The sequence below is a fragment of the Trichosurus vulpecula genome, chromosome 7, assembly GCF_011100635.1.
Source record: "Trichosurus vulpecula isolate mTriVul1 chromosome 7, mTriVul1.pri, whole genome shotgun sequence".
NCBI classification, from domain to species: domain Eukaryota; kingdom Metazoa; phylum Chordata; class Mammalia; order Diprotodontia; family Phalangeridae; genus Trichosurus; species Trichosurus vulpecula.
In genome coordinates, this window is record NC_050579.1 from 129,376,047 (window position 1) to 129,394,939 (window position 18,893).

General features: G+C 35.2%; 1 protein-coding gene across 1 annotated transcript in view; it reads right to left on the minus strand.

The window, feature by feature from the left end:
• The window catches only part of ENPP1 (ectonucleotide pyrophosphatase/phosphodiesterase 1), a 98,145-nt gene that overhangs the window by 27,293 nt on the left and 51,959 nt on the right, over positions 1 to 18,893 (minus strand). Inside the window, exons 8-16 of the mRNA XM_036766969.1 lie at positions 16,853 to 16,972; positions 15,811 to 15,920; positions 11,505 to 11,570; positions 11,113 to 11,185; positions 8,263 to 8,371; positions 6,768 to 6,899; positions 4,813 to 4,844; positions 3,739 to 3,866; positions 2,093 to 2,162 (exon numbers count right to left, since the gene is read on the minus strand). Of these exons, the coding sequence (XP_036622864.1) occupies positions 2,093 to 2,162; positions 3,739 to 3,866; positions 4,813 to 4,844; positions 6,768 to 6,899; positions 8,263 to 8,371; positions 11,113 to 11,185; positions 11,505 to 11,570; positions 15,811 to 15,920; positions 16,853 to 16,972 (840 nt within the window). The remainder of the gene's footprint in view (positions 1 to 2,092; positions 2,163 to 3,738; positions 3,867 to 4,812; positions 4,845 to 6,767; positions 6,900 to 8,262; positions 8,372 to 11,112; positions 11,186 to 11,504; positions 11,571 to 15,810; positions 15,921 to 16,852; positions 16,973 to 18,893) is intronic.

Consider the following 18,893-nt stretch of genomic DNA (forward strand, 5'->3'; position numbering starts at 1 on the left):
AAGAGCTCCATCTATAGAATTTTAATTTAATAATTTTTTGTATATTCTTAGGGGAAGATTAGAAGGAAAATGTCAATTAGTAAACACTGTTTATTATTAATAATAATGATACCTTATATTGATATGTTTAGTATAATGAAGTAGGCAAAAGTTCACAAAGCTTAAATGTTAATTAATCAAGCATCATTAAGTACCCACCATGTACCAGGTACTATTTAGGTAATAAAGATACAAAGACCAAAACCAAACAACCTCTGCCCTCAAGGAGCATATATTCTTTAAGAAAGAACAACATATACACCTATGTAAGAGAAATTTATACAAAATAAATACTAAGTGATTTGAAGGAGAGGAAACACTAACAGCTGAAGCATCAGGACAAGCTTCATGTAGAAACTGGCACTAGAGCCTACAGTTTCCAAGGAAAATAGGGATTCAAAGAAATGGAAATGAGGAAGGAATGTATCGCAAGTATGGAGAGCAGTGCAAAGGCACAAAGATGGAAGAGAGAATATCACATGTAAAGAATAGCAATAAAGCCAGTTTGATTCAATCAAAGAGTAAGTGAAGGAGAGCAATGTATAATAAAGATGGAGTCAGACTGTAAAGGGTTATAAATGTTTAATAAGGGTGTTTGCATTTTACTCTAGAAGTAAAAGGGAGTCACTGGTCTTTATTGAGTAGAGGAGTGAAATAGCAAGTCTCTGCTTTAGAAAAATCCCTTTAGCTATTGTGTGGGATATAGAATGGAGTGGGGAGAAACTTAAGTCCAAAAGATCAATTAGAAAGCTATCACAATGGTCCAAGCAAGAAGTGATAAATATTTGAACTAGGGAGGCACAATGGAGATTTTAAAATTTTCAGTGCAAGCATTTACGTCTTGGAAGTCAGCAAAAGCTACAAACTAGGCCAATTTTTATTTGGTTGATTGTCCAAAATTCAAGAAAGTGATGGAAAAAATGCTAATAACTATTAACTTATTTTATCTGATTATACAATTATATGTTAGCTGGACATTGATATTAACTAATAAATAATAAATATTGTTTTTTACTATCCAATTAATATCAATATCACTGTCATAATATTAATATTCTATTACTGCTATTTTGTATCATTAAGAAAATTATGCATTATTTATAATAAAATTATATATTAATTATGTTAATTATGTTATGTATAAACATATACATTGTTAATTACCTATGTGGTAAATTAATAATTTATTAAATGATTTAATTATTAAATATTGCAATTTTACCATGTATTTTACTAATATGCTAGTTTTACATCATATAAATTCTACATAGCTATGTTATTATTTACTGGTCTAAAGCAGATTAAACAGAAATGTATGGGGTTTTTTTGCCTGGAGAGCTGGTTGTTAAACATTTACCAGCAAACCTCTGGTGGTGAACATGTGAGTAGAAAGAAGGGGACAGATGTGACACATGCTGTGGAGGTAGAATTGAAAGTACTTGGAAACTTACTGCATTGAGGGGAGAGGAATAGTTAGGAGTGATGAGTTAAAGTGAAAATAATAGTTGAGGACAACTCCTTAGACGCAAAATTGGGTGACTAGAAGAATGGAGATGCCTCTTCCAGAAATAGCATAATTGAGTGGCACAGCCAGAATGAGAACACAAGTACTTTAAGAAGGACCTTATAAACATCATTCGTTTGATCTTCACTACATCCTTGTGAGAGTAGTAGTAGTATTATCCCTATTTTTCCAAAAAACAAGATAGAAGCTTTAAAAGGTTGGGTGACTTGCCCATGGTCCTACAACTAATAAATGTAGCAAGCAGGATTTTAAAATTTTAATACAGGTATGCTTCACTTTAGGCATCTCCCAAAAAGTCACATATAAATCAATTTATAGTAAATCAAATCATTTTAAGTACCTAAAAGGAACTTATTTTTAAAGGATTTTTTAAAATTCCTTTTGCAAAACAGAATCATACTATATGTTGTTTTGCAAGTTTGGATTTTTATGTATCAGACTTTTTAAAACTGGGATATACATTTGCAGTTATTCATCAAGTAATCTTTTCTTTTCAAAAAGACAATGAGGCATGACATTTCCACTTACTTGCATATTTGAGAATATATTATCTGAGCCATGGAATCCAGATCCACAATATTTTCTCTCTGCTGGATTCCTAATTTTGACATAGACATACCAGTTAACATAATGTATTGACATATTTTATAACTAGAATGAGATTTTTATATTTACTGTGCCTGGCATAGAGTGGCTACTTAATAAATGCTTGATTGGCTAACTGATCTAAAAATAACACCTACTGTGAAGACACAAGGCTAGTGAACCAACTACCTTAAAAAAAAACTACTGTGTAAGTTTCATTTGCCCTTTCTATACCATCTTATAAATTGAATAAGAGAAGTTGTTTCCTTTTGTCTTCTTGTCTCCTCCCTCTTTGCTCTCTTTCCCAAAAAATTTGTATTGTATTAATAGACAATAAGATACTTAGTAAAATACCATTACTTGACTCCTAGCTCACCATTTAAATCCAACCTGGGTTGAAAAGATGGACACACTCAGCATCCATTCTTTACTTGGTGGCCATTATACAATTTGATGATTTAGGTCTTTGTTTATCAATAATGTTACTTAGCAGGTCTGTAATTTTCATTGAGTGACCTGGATGCCCAGAGTATTAAAGTATTCTGAGGTTAGGTACAAAACAGTGCAATCCTTACAGCCCAGTAGCATGTGCTTGAAACAATTTGAAAAGCAATATTATAAAGAATAGGAATTAACAAAATACAAAAGTGGCATTTAAATGCTAAGAAAATTCCAAATAACAGGGTATGAAGATATTGGCAGGTGACAACCCACTTTCATATTAATTTTTCAAGGATTCATCATATCTTAAAGTGATAGAACATCATTATAAATCTGTATTTTGAATATCCTGCTAACACATGATTAATTGGCTTCCCCATCTCTCCTCTGTCTCTTCTCCATGTTCTCCTCTTGCTCCTCAAACACGTTTCTTTTCACAATTTTCCTTTAATAACCAGAACCCTAGTAACTGTTTTGACTTAACTTATTTCCATCAGTCCTACTGATTTTTACTTGGGAGCATCTCTCTCATCCACCTCTTCATTTTTATTTCTATAGCCACAGTCCTAATCTGTGGTTTGTCCTTCATTCTTGTTACCCAACCAGCCTCCTTTTGGACTCCCAGCTTTTATTTTCTCTTCCTTTGGGTTCAAACTCTACCTCAAAACACTTACAAGTTGTGTAATTTTGAGCAATCTCACTTAACTTTCTCAGGTTCAGTGACCTCTTCTGTAAAATTGAGAATAGCAGCCTTCTCATAAGGATGATGTGAGTATAAAATGAAATAGAATATAAAGAGCTTTGCAAAACTCAAGGCATTATATAAATGGTAGCTATTATTAATGTTATTAAATTATTGTTATTATTACTAGCTACTACTAGCTATGTGACCCTGAAAAAGTCATTTAACCTCTCTCAGCCTCAGTTTCCTAATCTGTAAAATGGGGCTAATTATAGCACCTACTTCTCAGGACTACTGTCCTGTGATTAAACAAGATAACACACATAAAGCTCTTTACATACCTTAATGCACTTTCATTATTATTCCAATACAACCTATCCTCACATAATCTGCAACAAACACTGTTTATAATTTTATTTCCTTACTTCATAGAAGGCATTGAAGAGACAACAAAGGCAGGACTTACATTGCAAGTTGCCACTGAGGATCTAAGTAGAATGTCAAGGGCTCAATTCTATCACTCTTCGCAAAGTGTAACCGCTTGGGTAAAAATTGTTTCAAATAAGGTTTGAAGTGCTGATCTGGTTCCCTGCACTGAAATCACAATTTTAATTTAAAATAAGTAGAATCATTGTTTTCATGTTTTCCAAGAAGTGCTCCATTAAAGTCCACCTCTCTTTCCTCACTATGGCACAGAAGTTATCTTGGGTTCTTGAAAGTTATGCCAGCAGAATAAAATGCTCTGGGGCTCATCATAAAGTGTTAGAGAGTATATGAATATGAGCTTGAAGATGTAATGCAGATGTTCTGTCTGAGGACTAGCCTAGCTAAATTTGGAGAGGTTCAGAGCCAGAAGGTTGGCACACTAACTCAGAAAGACCACCCACTAAAGCATAAAGCGAACCACATTGGTGAAAGTAATACTCACACCAATGAAGTCCCAAATCATTGGGACACTGAAGTATAAAACCTTCAAATGAGTAGGCTCGCCATGAAATGACTTTGAAAATCATGAAGAAAATGTTTCCTGCTAAGAAATATTGTTTTGTTTTACTTTCCAGCTTAGATAATGAAATAGAACCATAAAAATAAGCCAGAACCTAGATCTCAGGACTTATCTAAGTCCAATATCAGAGCAGCCTAAAATGACCTAGGTAGGACAAATTTAGTGGCACTAAATACTGTGTTTGTTCTGGCTACTGACTATCTAATCAGTTTACAAATACTCTCTTATCCAGAAAGATAAAGGCTTTCCTCAATATTTGTGATTAGAATATAACAATCTACCATAATGGGATAAACCCTGAAGCCTCCTTAAAAAGTTACTGATTAGTCGAAACTCGTGTAGGCAAAGGCAAAAATTTCAAACTTGCAATCCCACAATACAGTTTTTACATTCTTTATTTAAGCCATGGTAGGATAAAGCATGTGGGTAACATTACTCCCTTCCCATCAATGATTTTTTTTAATTTTAAATTTACATAGTATGTACTCAGTGAAATTAAGAATAATTAGATATTACAAAACAAGTAATACTTACAGAAAGATTTCTGGCAATGTCTTCATAATTAACTGAAAGAATACCAGATAATTAGTAAGCAAGAGTTTATTACATAACTAGAAATTTAAAAAAAAAACCATCATAAGAACAATAATAACAAAGGAATTCAAGCAAAAGCGTTAGGTTAAATACTCAAGGTTTCAAATGTCTATTTGTGGAGCTACCATGCATTAAATATATGCTCCCTGAAACACTTCCACAAAAAGCTCAAAATAAATGTGACCTAAATAAAAACGGTCACACCCCAAAGGCTAACTAAAAGAGAATGAGATCTCTCACAATGAAAACAAATGGAAGATTATTAACCTAGCAAAGATTAGAAACTATCATTAAAAAATAGACTTGATTACATGAAATTAAAAAGCCTTTTGGGAGCAACATCAATGAAGCTAGGATAAGAAGGAAAAACATCAGTTGGGGAAAAAAATGTGTCAAATATTTTGGGCAAGAGTCTTATATCCAAAATATATTGGACAATTACCACAAACATAAAAGACAAATAGTCATTCCCTAAAGGACAAGTGGTTAAGGAATATGAAACAAGTAGTTCTTATAAAAGAATTGTAAATTATTAACAACCTATGAAAGATTGCCCCAAATCATTAATAAGAAAAATGTAAATTAAAAACCTCTGAGGCTCCAAAAATCAGCAAAGATAACAAAAAATACCAATAGTCAATTTTGGAGGGAATAGGGGAAGATAGGCACATTAACATTCTCTTGTTGGAGTCACGAATTGGTTTGACCATTCTAGAAAACAATTTAGAACTGTGTCAAAAACAAATCTAAAATGCCTATTATATCCTGTGACTATATACACAGATAACCCATAGAAGTAAAAGATAGAAAAGTCTTTATTTATACCAAAATATTGATAAATGTGATATTTGCAATAATAAAAAAATTCAGAGAAACATGATAAACTGACGCAGGAATGAAATAGACAAGACTAGAAAATGATAACACAACAATGGAAATGGACAGAAGAGTAAAAAGAAACTAAATGCTATGTAATCATAATTACTAGTCTCAGACCAAAGGAAAAGTTTAAGAAAATGTACCTCCCTCCATTTGCAGAGGTGGGGGACTACGAGTGTGGAACGTAGATCATACTAGTAGAAATAGTTGATCTGTTAATTCTTCTGAGCTCTTCCCCCCACCCCAACAATTTTTCTTTTGTTTGTTTCTCAGAAGTTTCTCAGAAGCAATTAACTGTTCTCTCTCAAGAACTGCAGGAGCTGACAAGATGGGGGCAGGGTGCAAAATAAAATGATTTAAACTACAACTGAAACAATATTTTAAAATAAATTTCTTGACAAAATTGGCTTGTGATAATGTATAATTTAATTTTTCCTTTGGCATTTTTAAAAATGAATGCTAATATCATTTAGAATGGCTTCAGATTGTCTTTTTTAAGGGTGAAATTTGCTGACCTCTTAAAAAGCCTCTTTAAAAATTTTTTTTTCAACAATATAAAACATTCTACGTAAGTATTAGCCCAGAAAACAAATGGTTTCGTATTAGTAATCAGTTCTGTTAACTGTTATTAATGACAATGAAATTGACCTGCATAAAATACTTTTTAATATTTTATAAAATGTTCTGTCCATAGGTCACCTAAGATGATGAATCTTGCACTTTAGCATATAATTCATAGGCTATCACACAGAGGCAGTAGCACTTTTCTAAATGCTAAAAACAGCAAATCAGACTGGAGGGCTTGAGAAAGCTGGCTACACTTCCCCTGCCAGTGAAGTTTCATAAAATGCTTGAGTTGCAGAAGATTTAGCCTGCTAATCCAAAGATCAAAAAGAAAGTAACATTCTTATCTATCTGATCCCCTTTCTCCTTCCTGGCCAATGTTGACAAAATTCAACTTGCAATAACAAGTTCTGAATATAATCACTCATTTTCTGGTAAGTTTAAATACTTACAAGTCTGATAATTATCTGGAACATCAAAAATTCTCAGTCGAGCTGCAGGACCATAAAATACTTTGACATTTTTAATATCCCCCAAATACTTGTTCAGGTAGACATATTTTTTACAGCTACCTTGTTCCATTCCTGAAGAGAAAAAAAAAAGCATTAAAAAAAACAGCTGGAATTCTTGAAAGGAAAGAAGGAAGGAAGACCTTTATCAAGAAGAATGAACTTTATCTTAAGAATTTCATTTCGACAATGATCTCTGACAGTTCCAAAGGACTCATGATGAAAAATGCAATCAACCTCCAGATAGAGAACTGATAGATTCTGGGTGCAGATTTAAGCATATTTTTTTCTCTTCATTTGTCTTGCTTCTTTTTTTTTTTCCTCATAGTGTAGCTAATGTGGACATACATTTTGTATGACTTTATATGTATAATGAGTATATTTCTTGCTTTATCAATGGGTGCAAAAGGGAATGCAGGGAGGGAGAGAATTTAGAACTGAAGATAAAAATTAAAAATTTAAAAATTGAAAAGAATTTCATCTGGCAAGTTTAGCATTCCTACCATGTGTATAATTTTCTATTCTACAGAGAATAGAAAAGAAGCATGCAACAGGTTTTCCTTCTCCTTTAAGAACCTTAGTTTCTAGCAATCACTATTACCTGACCTTGTTTTGCCATCTGCATCTCTCCCTAAGACTCCTTAATATTTACTCTTTTTAAAAATCAATTTTGATGGCTAATTGGTTAAAAAAAATACTTACCCTTATTTAAGCACCATAATATCTTAGATATGTGTGTTGAGCCTAGTATCATCATTCCAGTTTTATAGATAGAAAACAAAATCACAGAAGCTTGGCCAAGTTCATCTAGAGAACTAATAACAAAACTGATCTCTCTTTGGATCTTTTATTGTTTTATAGATTTTCCATTAGTATTTTACTATCCAACATGATCATTTTTACTTCCCAGAAATGCTTTTGAATTCCCTATCTACACACTTCTTCCATTTTCCCAACATGGGAGTAACATAGTAAACAGCAGCTCATGATCAAAAACAGAAAAATATTTTAGAAGTTGAAATATGCTAAGGCCAGGTCTAATAATAGTCTACCTCATATCTACTTCAACAAAAGAGAAATGGAAAAATTTCATGAAAATAGAATGGTCTAAAATACCAAACTGCATAATTTAGGGGGGAACTAATCTTTTAAATTTTCTTTAATGACTTAGATTGGTGGCTGCCTCCATCCCCGAATTAACCAACAATTATTCCATCCTTTACCTCATGTTAGTAGTTGGGTTTTAAATTTTCTTCTGATTGGCACATGTCACCTCATATTATTTTTCCCCTTAATTTCCTCTAAGTATCAGCATGAGATTGCAATATAAGAAGGAAACTGCATGAAGTGAATTGTAACATATAAGGGAAATCAGAGTCAATGTAACTAATCTCTCGGCACCCCGATGTGAAGTGTAACTGACACGAATTTAAATTACCATGATCTGACACAAGAATAAGGTTTATGCATCTGTGTAAGTTCATTGCTTTAAGACCATCCATCAACATGCCAACAATGTTGTCAACTCTTTGTAACGCCTTGATGACCTAGGAAAGAAAAGAAATTTCAAGTGGAACAAATTTGTGGTTGAATTTTGGCTCCAAATATTTTCTTTTCTATAAATCTATATATATATATATATATTAAGGAAAAAACCCATTGAAGTGAATACCTATACTACACAAAACATTTATTTAAGGCTCAGGAGTCAGGGGGTCATTGAAAGAAGGAAATAATAACTGACTGACAGGAGGGCAATCATAGAGTACTAACACTGAAATGACCTTAGTCACCTTAAGACTTCCACACAACCATAACCAGTCTGATAAGCCCCTCCCCAAGACCTCTGCTTGGCAAATACTCGTGGAATACCTCTGATTCAAACTATGTCCCAACTCAGATTGATGAGCTTAACAAAAACTGACTATAGAACTAATCTAACAGCTAAATGATGCATTGCAACTGAGTTTGCATTGTGTGTTCAGTGTGTTCTATGACCAATAGTTTTCTTAAAACATAGAAATCATTAAATCCTAGAAAACAAAAGAATATAAATACAAGGACATCAAGTGACACTTCAGACCTAATAACATGTAACATTTGTCTTTTCCAACTCTCCACACAAATGACACACCATCGGTATTCATATTTAGCTTTATATTTACGTAGTATGTCAAATCAGCTTAATCTTTATTTTTTACTATTATCTACCTTTTACTACCTTGGAAGTAAGTTATGACAGTCTCCATTAATATGACCTCTCATTCATTCAAAGATACACTGGCAACATAAATTAACATTTTGTTAAACCAAGACAAATCAAGTTTAAATTTCTCTGAGAATTTAAATTATCTTATTGCTTGCAAATTTGAGAGAGAAGCTCAAAAATGGATGAACCAAGAACCCTAAAGTTGGTAATATGAATCAGCAAAGTAGATTCTCTGAAAAGATAGAAAGAAACTGATTTTTAAAGCACACATAATCAGTGGGAGGTGATGTGGTCTGGTCCAGTGGCAAGGTCATTGGGCTTGAGAGTCAGCAGACATGAGTTCAGGTCTCGGTTCAGTCACTTTCTACCTAACCTAGGCAAACTTGGCAAGTTAAGTTACTAATTTATATGAATCTCAATATCCCAGTTTAGGGAATGGCTGATCTACCAGCTCTAGACTTTCAACTTTGATCCTAGACTTTCAATCGATCAGAGAAAAAAAGGAACTTTGAAATAAAAAATAATAATACATAGATCATTTGTACTGGGCTATGAAATGCTTGTAGATTTTAATTATTTGATTATTTATTTGATTAATTATTTAATTATTTAGATGAAGTGTTGCAAGTACTGAGAACAGCAAAGACAATGAAGCCATGCCTCCCCACCTAGAGTCTCAAGGTCCCTTCTAAAGAGTTAAGAGTATCACCACTCAAGCTCAGTCTAAATATTTGACTGAACAAAATAAGATAACAGGATTTAGACCTGGTAGGTGCCTTAGGAATTGACTAATCCTCATTTTCCATACGATGACACTGAAGTGGAGAGAGGTGACCTCTCAACATCGAACAGCTAATAAGCAGTAGGTCTAGGATTTGAACCTAGGTCCTCTGACCCAAAATCAAATGCTCTTTCCACTATGCTTCACTGCCTATATACCTGTTATCAAAACAATCAATAACTTTTTTTAAGACAAAGTCAGTCTATTTGGCTCTCCTACCATAAGCAAGCCAATTGGCTATTGCATGAAACCGTCATCTGACTATTGTTTTCTCTGAAAAATATTTGTGTTGTGCTATCATATGCACATAACTTTACACGAAACTTGCTTGCTGTCTAACTCAAACCTTACCTGCCTACATGGGAAGAGAAGAGACATATGAGAGCCAGAAGCAAGCAAGCTAGGAAATAATTAAGTATATTTAAACAAAAAGATAGGACATTCAGATCTCCCTTCCTTGTAGTTCCTGCTGGGCTTCCAAAAGAAAAGTGGTAACTGATACGAGTGCTCAAGAGCCTACTGCATTTGTAAAAAGAGTGACAATACACACAGATTTTTGCTAATATGTGGTACAGAAGCATTTTTCTTGACTGCCATTTCATAGGCTATATTCATCTTCTAAGTGTCTAGTTGTCAAAATAAATGCTAGCAAGATTTAGGAGCAACTTTTGACCTAACTCCCAACCCTCCAATTCTTCATAAAGTTCTGATAATTAAGGTAGTCTTAGAGTCAAGGAAGGCATGAGTTCAAACCTGGCCTCAGACACTTAGCTCTGTGACCCTGGGCAAGTCAAATAACCTCTCTCTGTCTCTATTTCCTTATCTGTACAAACGGGGATAACAACAATATTCAAAACCCAGGGTTATTGTGAGGATATAATGATGTAACATGTGTACAGTGCTTTGCAAACCTTAAAATGCCACATAAATGCTGCTAATTATCATCATCATCATCATCATCATCATTGCAAACCTTTGACTGGTAAGAATTTAGTTTTAAGACTGATACTGACCCCAGGATCCTGTAGGCTGTTGATTCAATTTTTGGATTGCCATCAATTTTAAGAAGTAACCTAGGAAATAAGGACACTCTACACAAGCAAACCACTCTCCTAACTCTTGTAGTCACCCTGGATATTATTTCTCTAAGAAGTTCAAAGCCTTGGTTCAGTACAGTTTCTCTCAACTTTCATTCACCCCATCCCTGAAGTCCTACAGACTGTCAGGGACCCACCTAAAATCCAGCTTCAGTTAGCTGTTAGCAGGTTCTACAAAGTCACCAATGAAAACGTACTTACTTCACTGCTGACGGGTCCAAATGAATGACCTGAAGAATCTGGTTCTTCTAAATACAGAGTGTAAAAGTGTGGTCTAAATCAAACAGTATCAAAATGTAATATTTTATGAACACATTGAAACATAGAATAGAACAGATTAATTCAACAATAGTTAAAAAATAAAATCCATTTCGTATCACAGGGGTAATATTTAAACCGTTGAGAAAGAAACTTTATGTTGGATGCCTTGAAAAAGCATTTGAAATGATCAATCCAATACATTAGTCAAGGCCACGTTAACAAGTAGAGCAAACCAGTTGAGATTATCAAAAGTTGGTTCTATTTAATTAGCTAACTTCTCTAAGACAAAAAGACAAGAGACAAGAGAGAATATCAATTCGGCGACTGCATACCTTTCGTCTTTAGGAAGTTTTAGCCACTGAAGAATAGCCAAAACTCTTTCTTCAAATGGGATGGAACTAAAGAAAAAGAAAAGGAAGACAAAAGAACCAATGCTTTTGAAGACAAATCCAAAGAAAATTTTCTGTGACAAGGGCTGATGTAAGTCAGCCAATAAACAAATACTCATTAAGCAGCTACTATGTACCAGGCACTGAGGTAAATGCTGGATGTTCTTACTGAATGGAAACAGAGAAAAAGCACCAAGTGCTTAGCTTAAAAACCACAGTTTTCTTTGGTGAATAATAATAATTTTTAAAGTTAGCATTCATAGAATACGTACTACGTGCCAGACACTTTGATAAACACTTTAAAAATATTATCTCATTTGAGCTTCACAACAACCCTGGGAGGTAGGTGTTAACATACTTCAAAGAAGCCAACTATTTTGTTGTCATAGAAGGCAGGGAGTTTTTCTCTGTACTATGCACTACATCTGCACTGTACTATGCACTAAATATTCATATTCCTAATTACTTGGGAACAACTTTTTTTTTGGTCTGGACCTGTGATTTCATCTAATGTAGATCAGCAACTCATTTGTAAAAAGGCTCAGGGAGATTCAGATGATATTGAGAAGTTAGATAACTTGTCCACCAGGCCACAGATTTCTACTTGTCAGGGGCAAGATTTGAACCCAGGTCTCCCTTTCTCCAAGGCTGGATCCAGAGCCACTATGTAAAACTGCTTCCAATAATACTCTGGAAACAACATTATGCACTTGGAAAAGGCCAAGAATTCCATAAAACATGCATCACGATTGTTTTACCACAGACAGGTTCTCTTAATTGACTATATTCACCAGATTAAGGGAAGGGATAATTCATGAGCACTAGGGTGGACCAAGGAAAAACTTTTGTATACACCCAGAAGGATACTGGTAGAGCAACAGAGAAGCATTTTAACAGTATTTATTTCTGGAGTAGAGCTTCATTACATGTCTTTCTTTTCTTCCCAAACCATTTATTTAGTCATAAGACAATAACTCATTTTATCTTGTGCATTTTCTAGAGAACAATGAACAAATTTATTTTAAAGTTCTCATTAAATTCTTAAGAAAGATTCAAAGGACTAAAGTCTAGAGACCTGGACTCTTGTCCTAATTACCTGCTACCGTGAGAGCAAAGACAAATTGTTTAACCTCTACGGGCCTCGTTTCTAAAAGCTTTATTTGTGGAATGATAAGATAAACTCCAATGTTCCAGTTATAACTTATCATCTCTCTCTCTCTCTCTCTCTCTCTCTCTCTCTCTCTCTCTCTCTCTCTCTCTTTCTGGCTTTGGCTCTGTCTCTCTGTCTCTCTCTCTGTGTATGTGTGTGTGTGTGTGTGTGTGTGTGCGTCTATCTCTCTCTTTGTCTGTTTCTCCCTTTGTCTTTTTCTTTGTCTCTCTGTCTCTCTTTGGCTCTGTCTCTCTCTCTGTCTCTTTGTCTTTGTCTCTGTCTCTCTGTCTCTGTCTGTCTCTCTGTCTCTCTCTCTCTGCCTCTCTGTCTCTCTGTCTCCTCCCCCCATCTCTATCTCTCTCTCTGTCTCTGTCTCTCTCTGTCTCTCTCTTTCTCTCTCCCTCTCTCCTTCTCTCTCTCTCTTTCTCTGTGTGTCTGTTTGGGTGTAGGTGTGGGTTTGGGTGCGTCTGTCTCTGTCACTGTCTCTCTGTCTCTCTCTTTGTCTCTGTGTGTGTGTGTGTGTGTGTGTGTATCTGTCTGTGTGCATTTCTCTGTCTGTCTCTTTGTGTCTTTCTGTTTCTCCTTTTTTGTGTCATGGACCCCTTTGGCAGTCTGGAAAAATCTTTTTAGACCCCTTTTTAGAATAATGCTTTTAAATGCATAAAATAAAAATATGTGGAATTATAAAGGAAGCTATATATTAAAATAAAATTATCAAAATATTTTAAAACAAACTAACAGTCCCTAGTTAAGATCTCTTGCTCCAGATCATGAAGTCTAAGTGTCAAAAGCAAGCTTCTAGAATAAGGTTCTCACATTTAATAGCTATGGTTTAAAAATCAATGATTTTCAGGCAATTCTCTTAATTATTTTACCCTTTTCATTCAAACAATAGTGACCAATTCCAGACTAAGGGCTCTTGTCTAACTTCCTGCCAGGAAACTTGGATAACTTTCAAACATTTTTTTTCTATTTTAATTCATGAAACATTTATTAAGTGCCTACGTTGGCTTAGGTTTGGACCATACGAAGGTGGAAAACAGAGAGTCCCACCCTCCAGGAACTGACAACTTGATCCTGTTGGTTAACCTATATATACTAGTCTAAAAGACAACAGGGTTGAAGAGAGGAGAATGGGAAGAGAAGCCCTGTACACAAATAAATATGATAAAAAACAATATTATAAGGGCAAAGGAGAAGACCATATGAAATGCTACAATAATTTTAGCAGCAAGAGATGACTTTCAGATTAGTGGATCAGAAAAGACTGTAAGGCAGATGTGGCACCTGAGCACTGAGCACTGAGCCTGGAGTAAGGAAGACATCCTCCCGGGTTCAAATGTGGCCTCAGACACTTATTGTCTGTGTGACCCTAGATAAGTCACTTAACCTCACTTGCTTGTAAAGAAGGAAATGGCAAACCATTCCAGTATCTCTGCCAAGAAAACCCCAAATGGGGTCACAAAGAGTTGGACACAACTGAAAAAATGACTGAACAATGCAGAGAAGAAGAACCCTAAGCTGGCCGGTGAAGTGGAGGATTTTAATAGGTGCAGATGTAGAGGGAGTACATTCAATTAGACTGAGGATGATAGACTTAGAGCTGTAAGGGATGTCATTTATTTAGTCCAGTTCCCTCATTTTACAGTCAACTGAGGCCCAGAGAGATTAAATGATTTGCCCAAAGTCACAGAGTTAGTGTCAGGAACAGGATATTAATCTAGGTCCTCTGACTCCAGAGTGACTGTTGTACTACAATCCAAACACAAGGGACCACCTGAATAAATACAGGAATCAAGAGAGAGAAAAATGGTGTCAGACCAGTTTGGCTGTGAAACAGAGTACAAAAAGGTAGAATAGTGGAGAATGAGGCTGGAAATGTAGGCTGGAAAAAGATTACATAACACCTTAAATGTCTGGTTAAAACATTTCCATTTTATTCCATAGGCAATGGGGAATCACAGAAGATGCATTGTTAAACCTTTTCATTAGGAGGATTATTTGGGCAGTCAGGCATACAATTATTTAGAAAAAGGAGAAACCTGAAGCAGGAAGAGCAGTTAGGAAATTGTCATAATATCCCAGGTGAGAAGTAATATGAGAGTGGTGGTGTGAATGAAGAGAAAGATGTGAAAGGAATAAAGACTTAAGCACAAAGGAGCGGGTCAATAACACTTGCCATAAATAGTATGACAGGTCATCGGAATTGAATAAAAATTTGCAGCATAGTGGCAAGGGTTCCTCTTAGCATGGATTTATAAGGACTCTGGTTAGCTTGAATTTGTGACTTCCTCCAGCAGCATTCAGTAGCTCATGGACAAGAGAGATGTCGTAAGTGACCCAGGGTTGAAGACTTTGAGGATGGAAGAGGAAGGCCTCAGGGATTTAAAAATAGAAAACAGTGAGTTATTGAACTGGTTGGTGTTAAGGGTACAGAAGTGAAACCAGGATAGGTGACAGATTCAGAAAACTGGGAAGGATCAAGGGATAGGAAGGCATTAGGACAAAAAATTAGAAAAAGAGAAGATTTTGATCAGAGAAAGGAACTTCAGAATTCAGGTAGTTGGAGGTTGATTCTGAATGATTATGAGATCCATGACTACTCGCCTTGGTCACTGAAATAATGGAGATGGAGGTCATGGGAATAGAAGGTGAAGTACTGGGAGGCCGGAGTAAACACTGACACTTCTTCTCATACTTCTCCAGATACTTCACCTACTTCTTCCTAACACATGATCTCCACATCCCCAGAAGAGGACAGTTACATACTTTATTTCTCATTCTCTGATGTCCTATATTCCTTTATCCCTGCCCAAAGACCACAGCATGGTTGGATGTCAATAGGATATCTTTACACTGTGCTGAGAGGTCATATTGAATAGTAGATAGGGCACTAGACTTGGAGTTTGGAAAATTTGGGTTTAAATCCTATCTTGGACATTTTATGGCTGTGTAACCCTGGGTAAGTCAGTTAATCTGTGATTCACTTTCCTCACCTGTGAAATGTGGGAGTTGGACCAGGTGGGCCCAAAGCTGTCTTTTAGCTCTAAATTTATGATCCTATGACCTTAGTAAAAAAATAAATCCAGGCAAACATACCCATTATATATTTGATAGATATCTGGAAAAATTCCATTAATTTTCACATCTGATCCAGGCCAAAAAAATGTGCCAGATTTAAGACCTTGATACTTAGTTGTAAGCCAAATCTGAGGAGATAATTAAGAAGAATCAGAAAATTACATAAGCATCAAACACTTAGGAAATTTCATTAGCATCAATACATTAACCTAGCATGCAAAATGTTTTTTTTTAATGTAACAAGTTCCATCTACTAGAAAACATTATCTATTACACAGAGCAACTAAAATAATTGGAGATAAAAAAAATTAACTTCAGAAGTCTCATGAATAAGTCCTGCCAAATCTAGAGCTACATACTCAATTAATATTTTTTTTTCCTAAAAAGAAATGTCTTACTTTCAGAAGCTTACATATGCCCTGATCTTGTTGGTTAACTTATTCCTTGGCTTGAGCAATATCATAATACAGAGTTCTTTTGGAATGCAAAGCTGCCTAAATGGAATCTTTATAATTGTTATGGCAAGATTTTTACTTTTTTAATTTCATACATGAAAAGAAAAGCACGTTTGAACTGCTATTAAAGGATGCTCCATGGGGCGGCTAGGTGGCACAGCGAGTAGAGCACCAGCCCTGAAGTCAGGAGGACCTGAGTTCAAATCTGACCTCAGACACTTGACACACTAGCTGTGTGACCTTGGGCAAGTCACTTAACCCCAATTGCCCTGCCTTTCCACCTTCAAAAAAAAAAAAAAAGGAAAGATGCTCCTAAATTTTTAGGATGTCCATCCTATGATGGACCAATTAACTTTGCGTGGAGGAAACTATTCCCCAACCCAGTTTCACAGATATGTGCTGCTGGTATGAGGAGGAAGTAGGCCAGTATAACCAATCACCACTAAGAGGCATCCAACCACTCCAGAAAACCCTACTTAAACATCATCTTCATTCATACCAGGATGTAGGTTGTTTAAATTCCAGGGAATCTGACATTTGACACTGAATGAAGCAAGTAAGGGTTTTAAAAGAAGTGTTTTCAGAAGATTAAACAAAGGACTCACAGGTTCTCCTTTATACCACTCTGGGTTGAATTTCTCTTTACTTTTAAGTGCAAAGGAAGCATTCATTTGTGGGTCATACATTTTGTTGTCAATGATTCCATGAGATTCAGGATACAGACCCTAAAAAGAATAGTTGAACCAAGATGATACAAACATTATAAGTATTTAATATATTTCCACCACTACAGCAAAAAAAACAAAACAAAACACTACAACTAAAATTTCAGCATAGTCTGAGTAGCCAGCCAATAACTGTACCTGTTATGGACCACATGATTTAAGGTAGGCATTTTTGGTACAATAGAAAGAGCCCTGGTTCTGCAAACAGAGGACCTGGATTCAAATTCTGTCTCTCATACTGATCTAAGCCTCAGTTTTCTCATCTGTGAAATGAGAAGATTAGACCAAACTGTCTCAGAGGTACCTTTCACATCTAGATATATAACTTTATGAACCATAACAAAAGAAAGACAAGTTTTGCCAAAAAAAAAAACTTATTTCAATGGATTATTAGGCATTCGTGACTATAAATAGACAATAAAAGAAGTCAGAAATGAAGGACAGATGTCAGATTAAAAAGTATGAAGTTTAAAGAAGCAGAACACCTAACCTATCATGAGGCAAAGGCCCTAAGTTATTTCACAGGTTGTTGTTGTTGTTGTGTTTGTCCTATGTTTTCGAAGAAAACCATGTCATTAGGGAAATGATGACATAACTTGCAGTTGACTTTGATTTCAGAGAGGGAGGGCTGTGCAAGGTCACCAGCCTCACTTTCTCCTCTAGAACCATCTGGATCCAGTGACCTGATATTCATCAGGATGACTGGATATAACCCAGGATGCAAGGAGAGACCCTGGCCCTTTTAGCCTGAGGCCTTTTCATGTACTCACTTAGAGAGAGGTAACATCCCTTCAATGAATAGGCCTCTGTAAGAAGTGAGTCAAGGGATGGTCCCTTTAATTAGAAAAAAAGAAAAAAAAATATCGAGCTGGGAGGGAAAGACTCTCAGGGTTCCTGTTCCAAAGAGAAACAGTTACCATTGACATTCACTCTAAGCCAGGAGGGTCCAAAATATGACCATTAAGTGGAGCCTGGGCAGGGACCTATTGTGGTCCAATGGATGAGCTTCACATTGCAATGCAATGTATTCCCAATAAAATCTAATCTGTACGGTTATTGAAACAAACTAATTTGGCTAATGTGTAAAAAGAGCTTGCACAAAACTGGGCCAAAAGAAATTCCCAGACTTTGGACTAAAGTCACATTGAAATTCAGCTCCTCCTTGAATCACGTTAAGATAGGAAATTTTGCCCCAAATCATAATAGGACCATAAGCCTGTTATCGGGTAAAATCATTTGCTCGGATTCACAAAGCAAGTCAGTTACAAAGATCAGAGAAGAACATACAAGTTTAGTCAAACACATAAAGTTGGTCAAATGGAGTAGGCTTGATAAAGAATAGAACTAATCCTTTGTGAGCTCTATCCATTTTTTGGCTAAAAACTCCATCCACCCCGCTTTGCAATAGCTATAAAAGGTATCTCCCTTCATTGTTTTCCAAACTTTTTTTTTATGATGTGACATTTTATATTTAAACGTCCATTTGGAAAATTTCTCATATATTGTGTAAGATTCTTGTTTAAACCTATTTTTTCCTTAAACTACTTTCCAAATTTTCCCATAACTTCTCAACAAACAAGAAATTCTTCTCCCCAGGTAGTTTATGTTCTTGAGATTACCAAACACTGAGAAAATATTTTATTTTTTCTGAAACTTGCTATTCCATTGATTTACTTTTCTACTTTTTTTTACCAGAACTTTATAGTTTTAATGATTACCAGTTTATAGTACAATCTGTCCAGAAGAACTATTTCATTCACTGCTGCTGTTTTTCCCCTTGAGATTCTAGACTTTCTATTCCTTCAAGTGAATAATTATTATTTAATCTAGCTCTATAAAGTTACCCATTCATAGTTTTATTGGTATAGCCCTAAATCTATAATTTCATTTACTTAAAATAACCACTCTTTTTATATTGGTA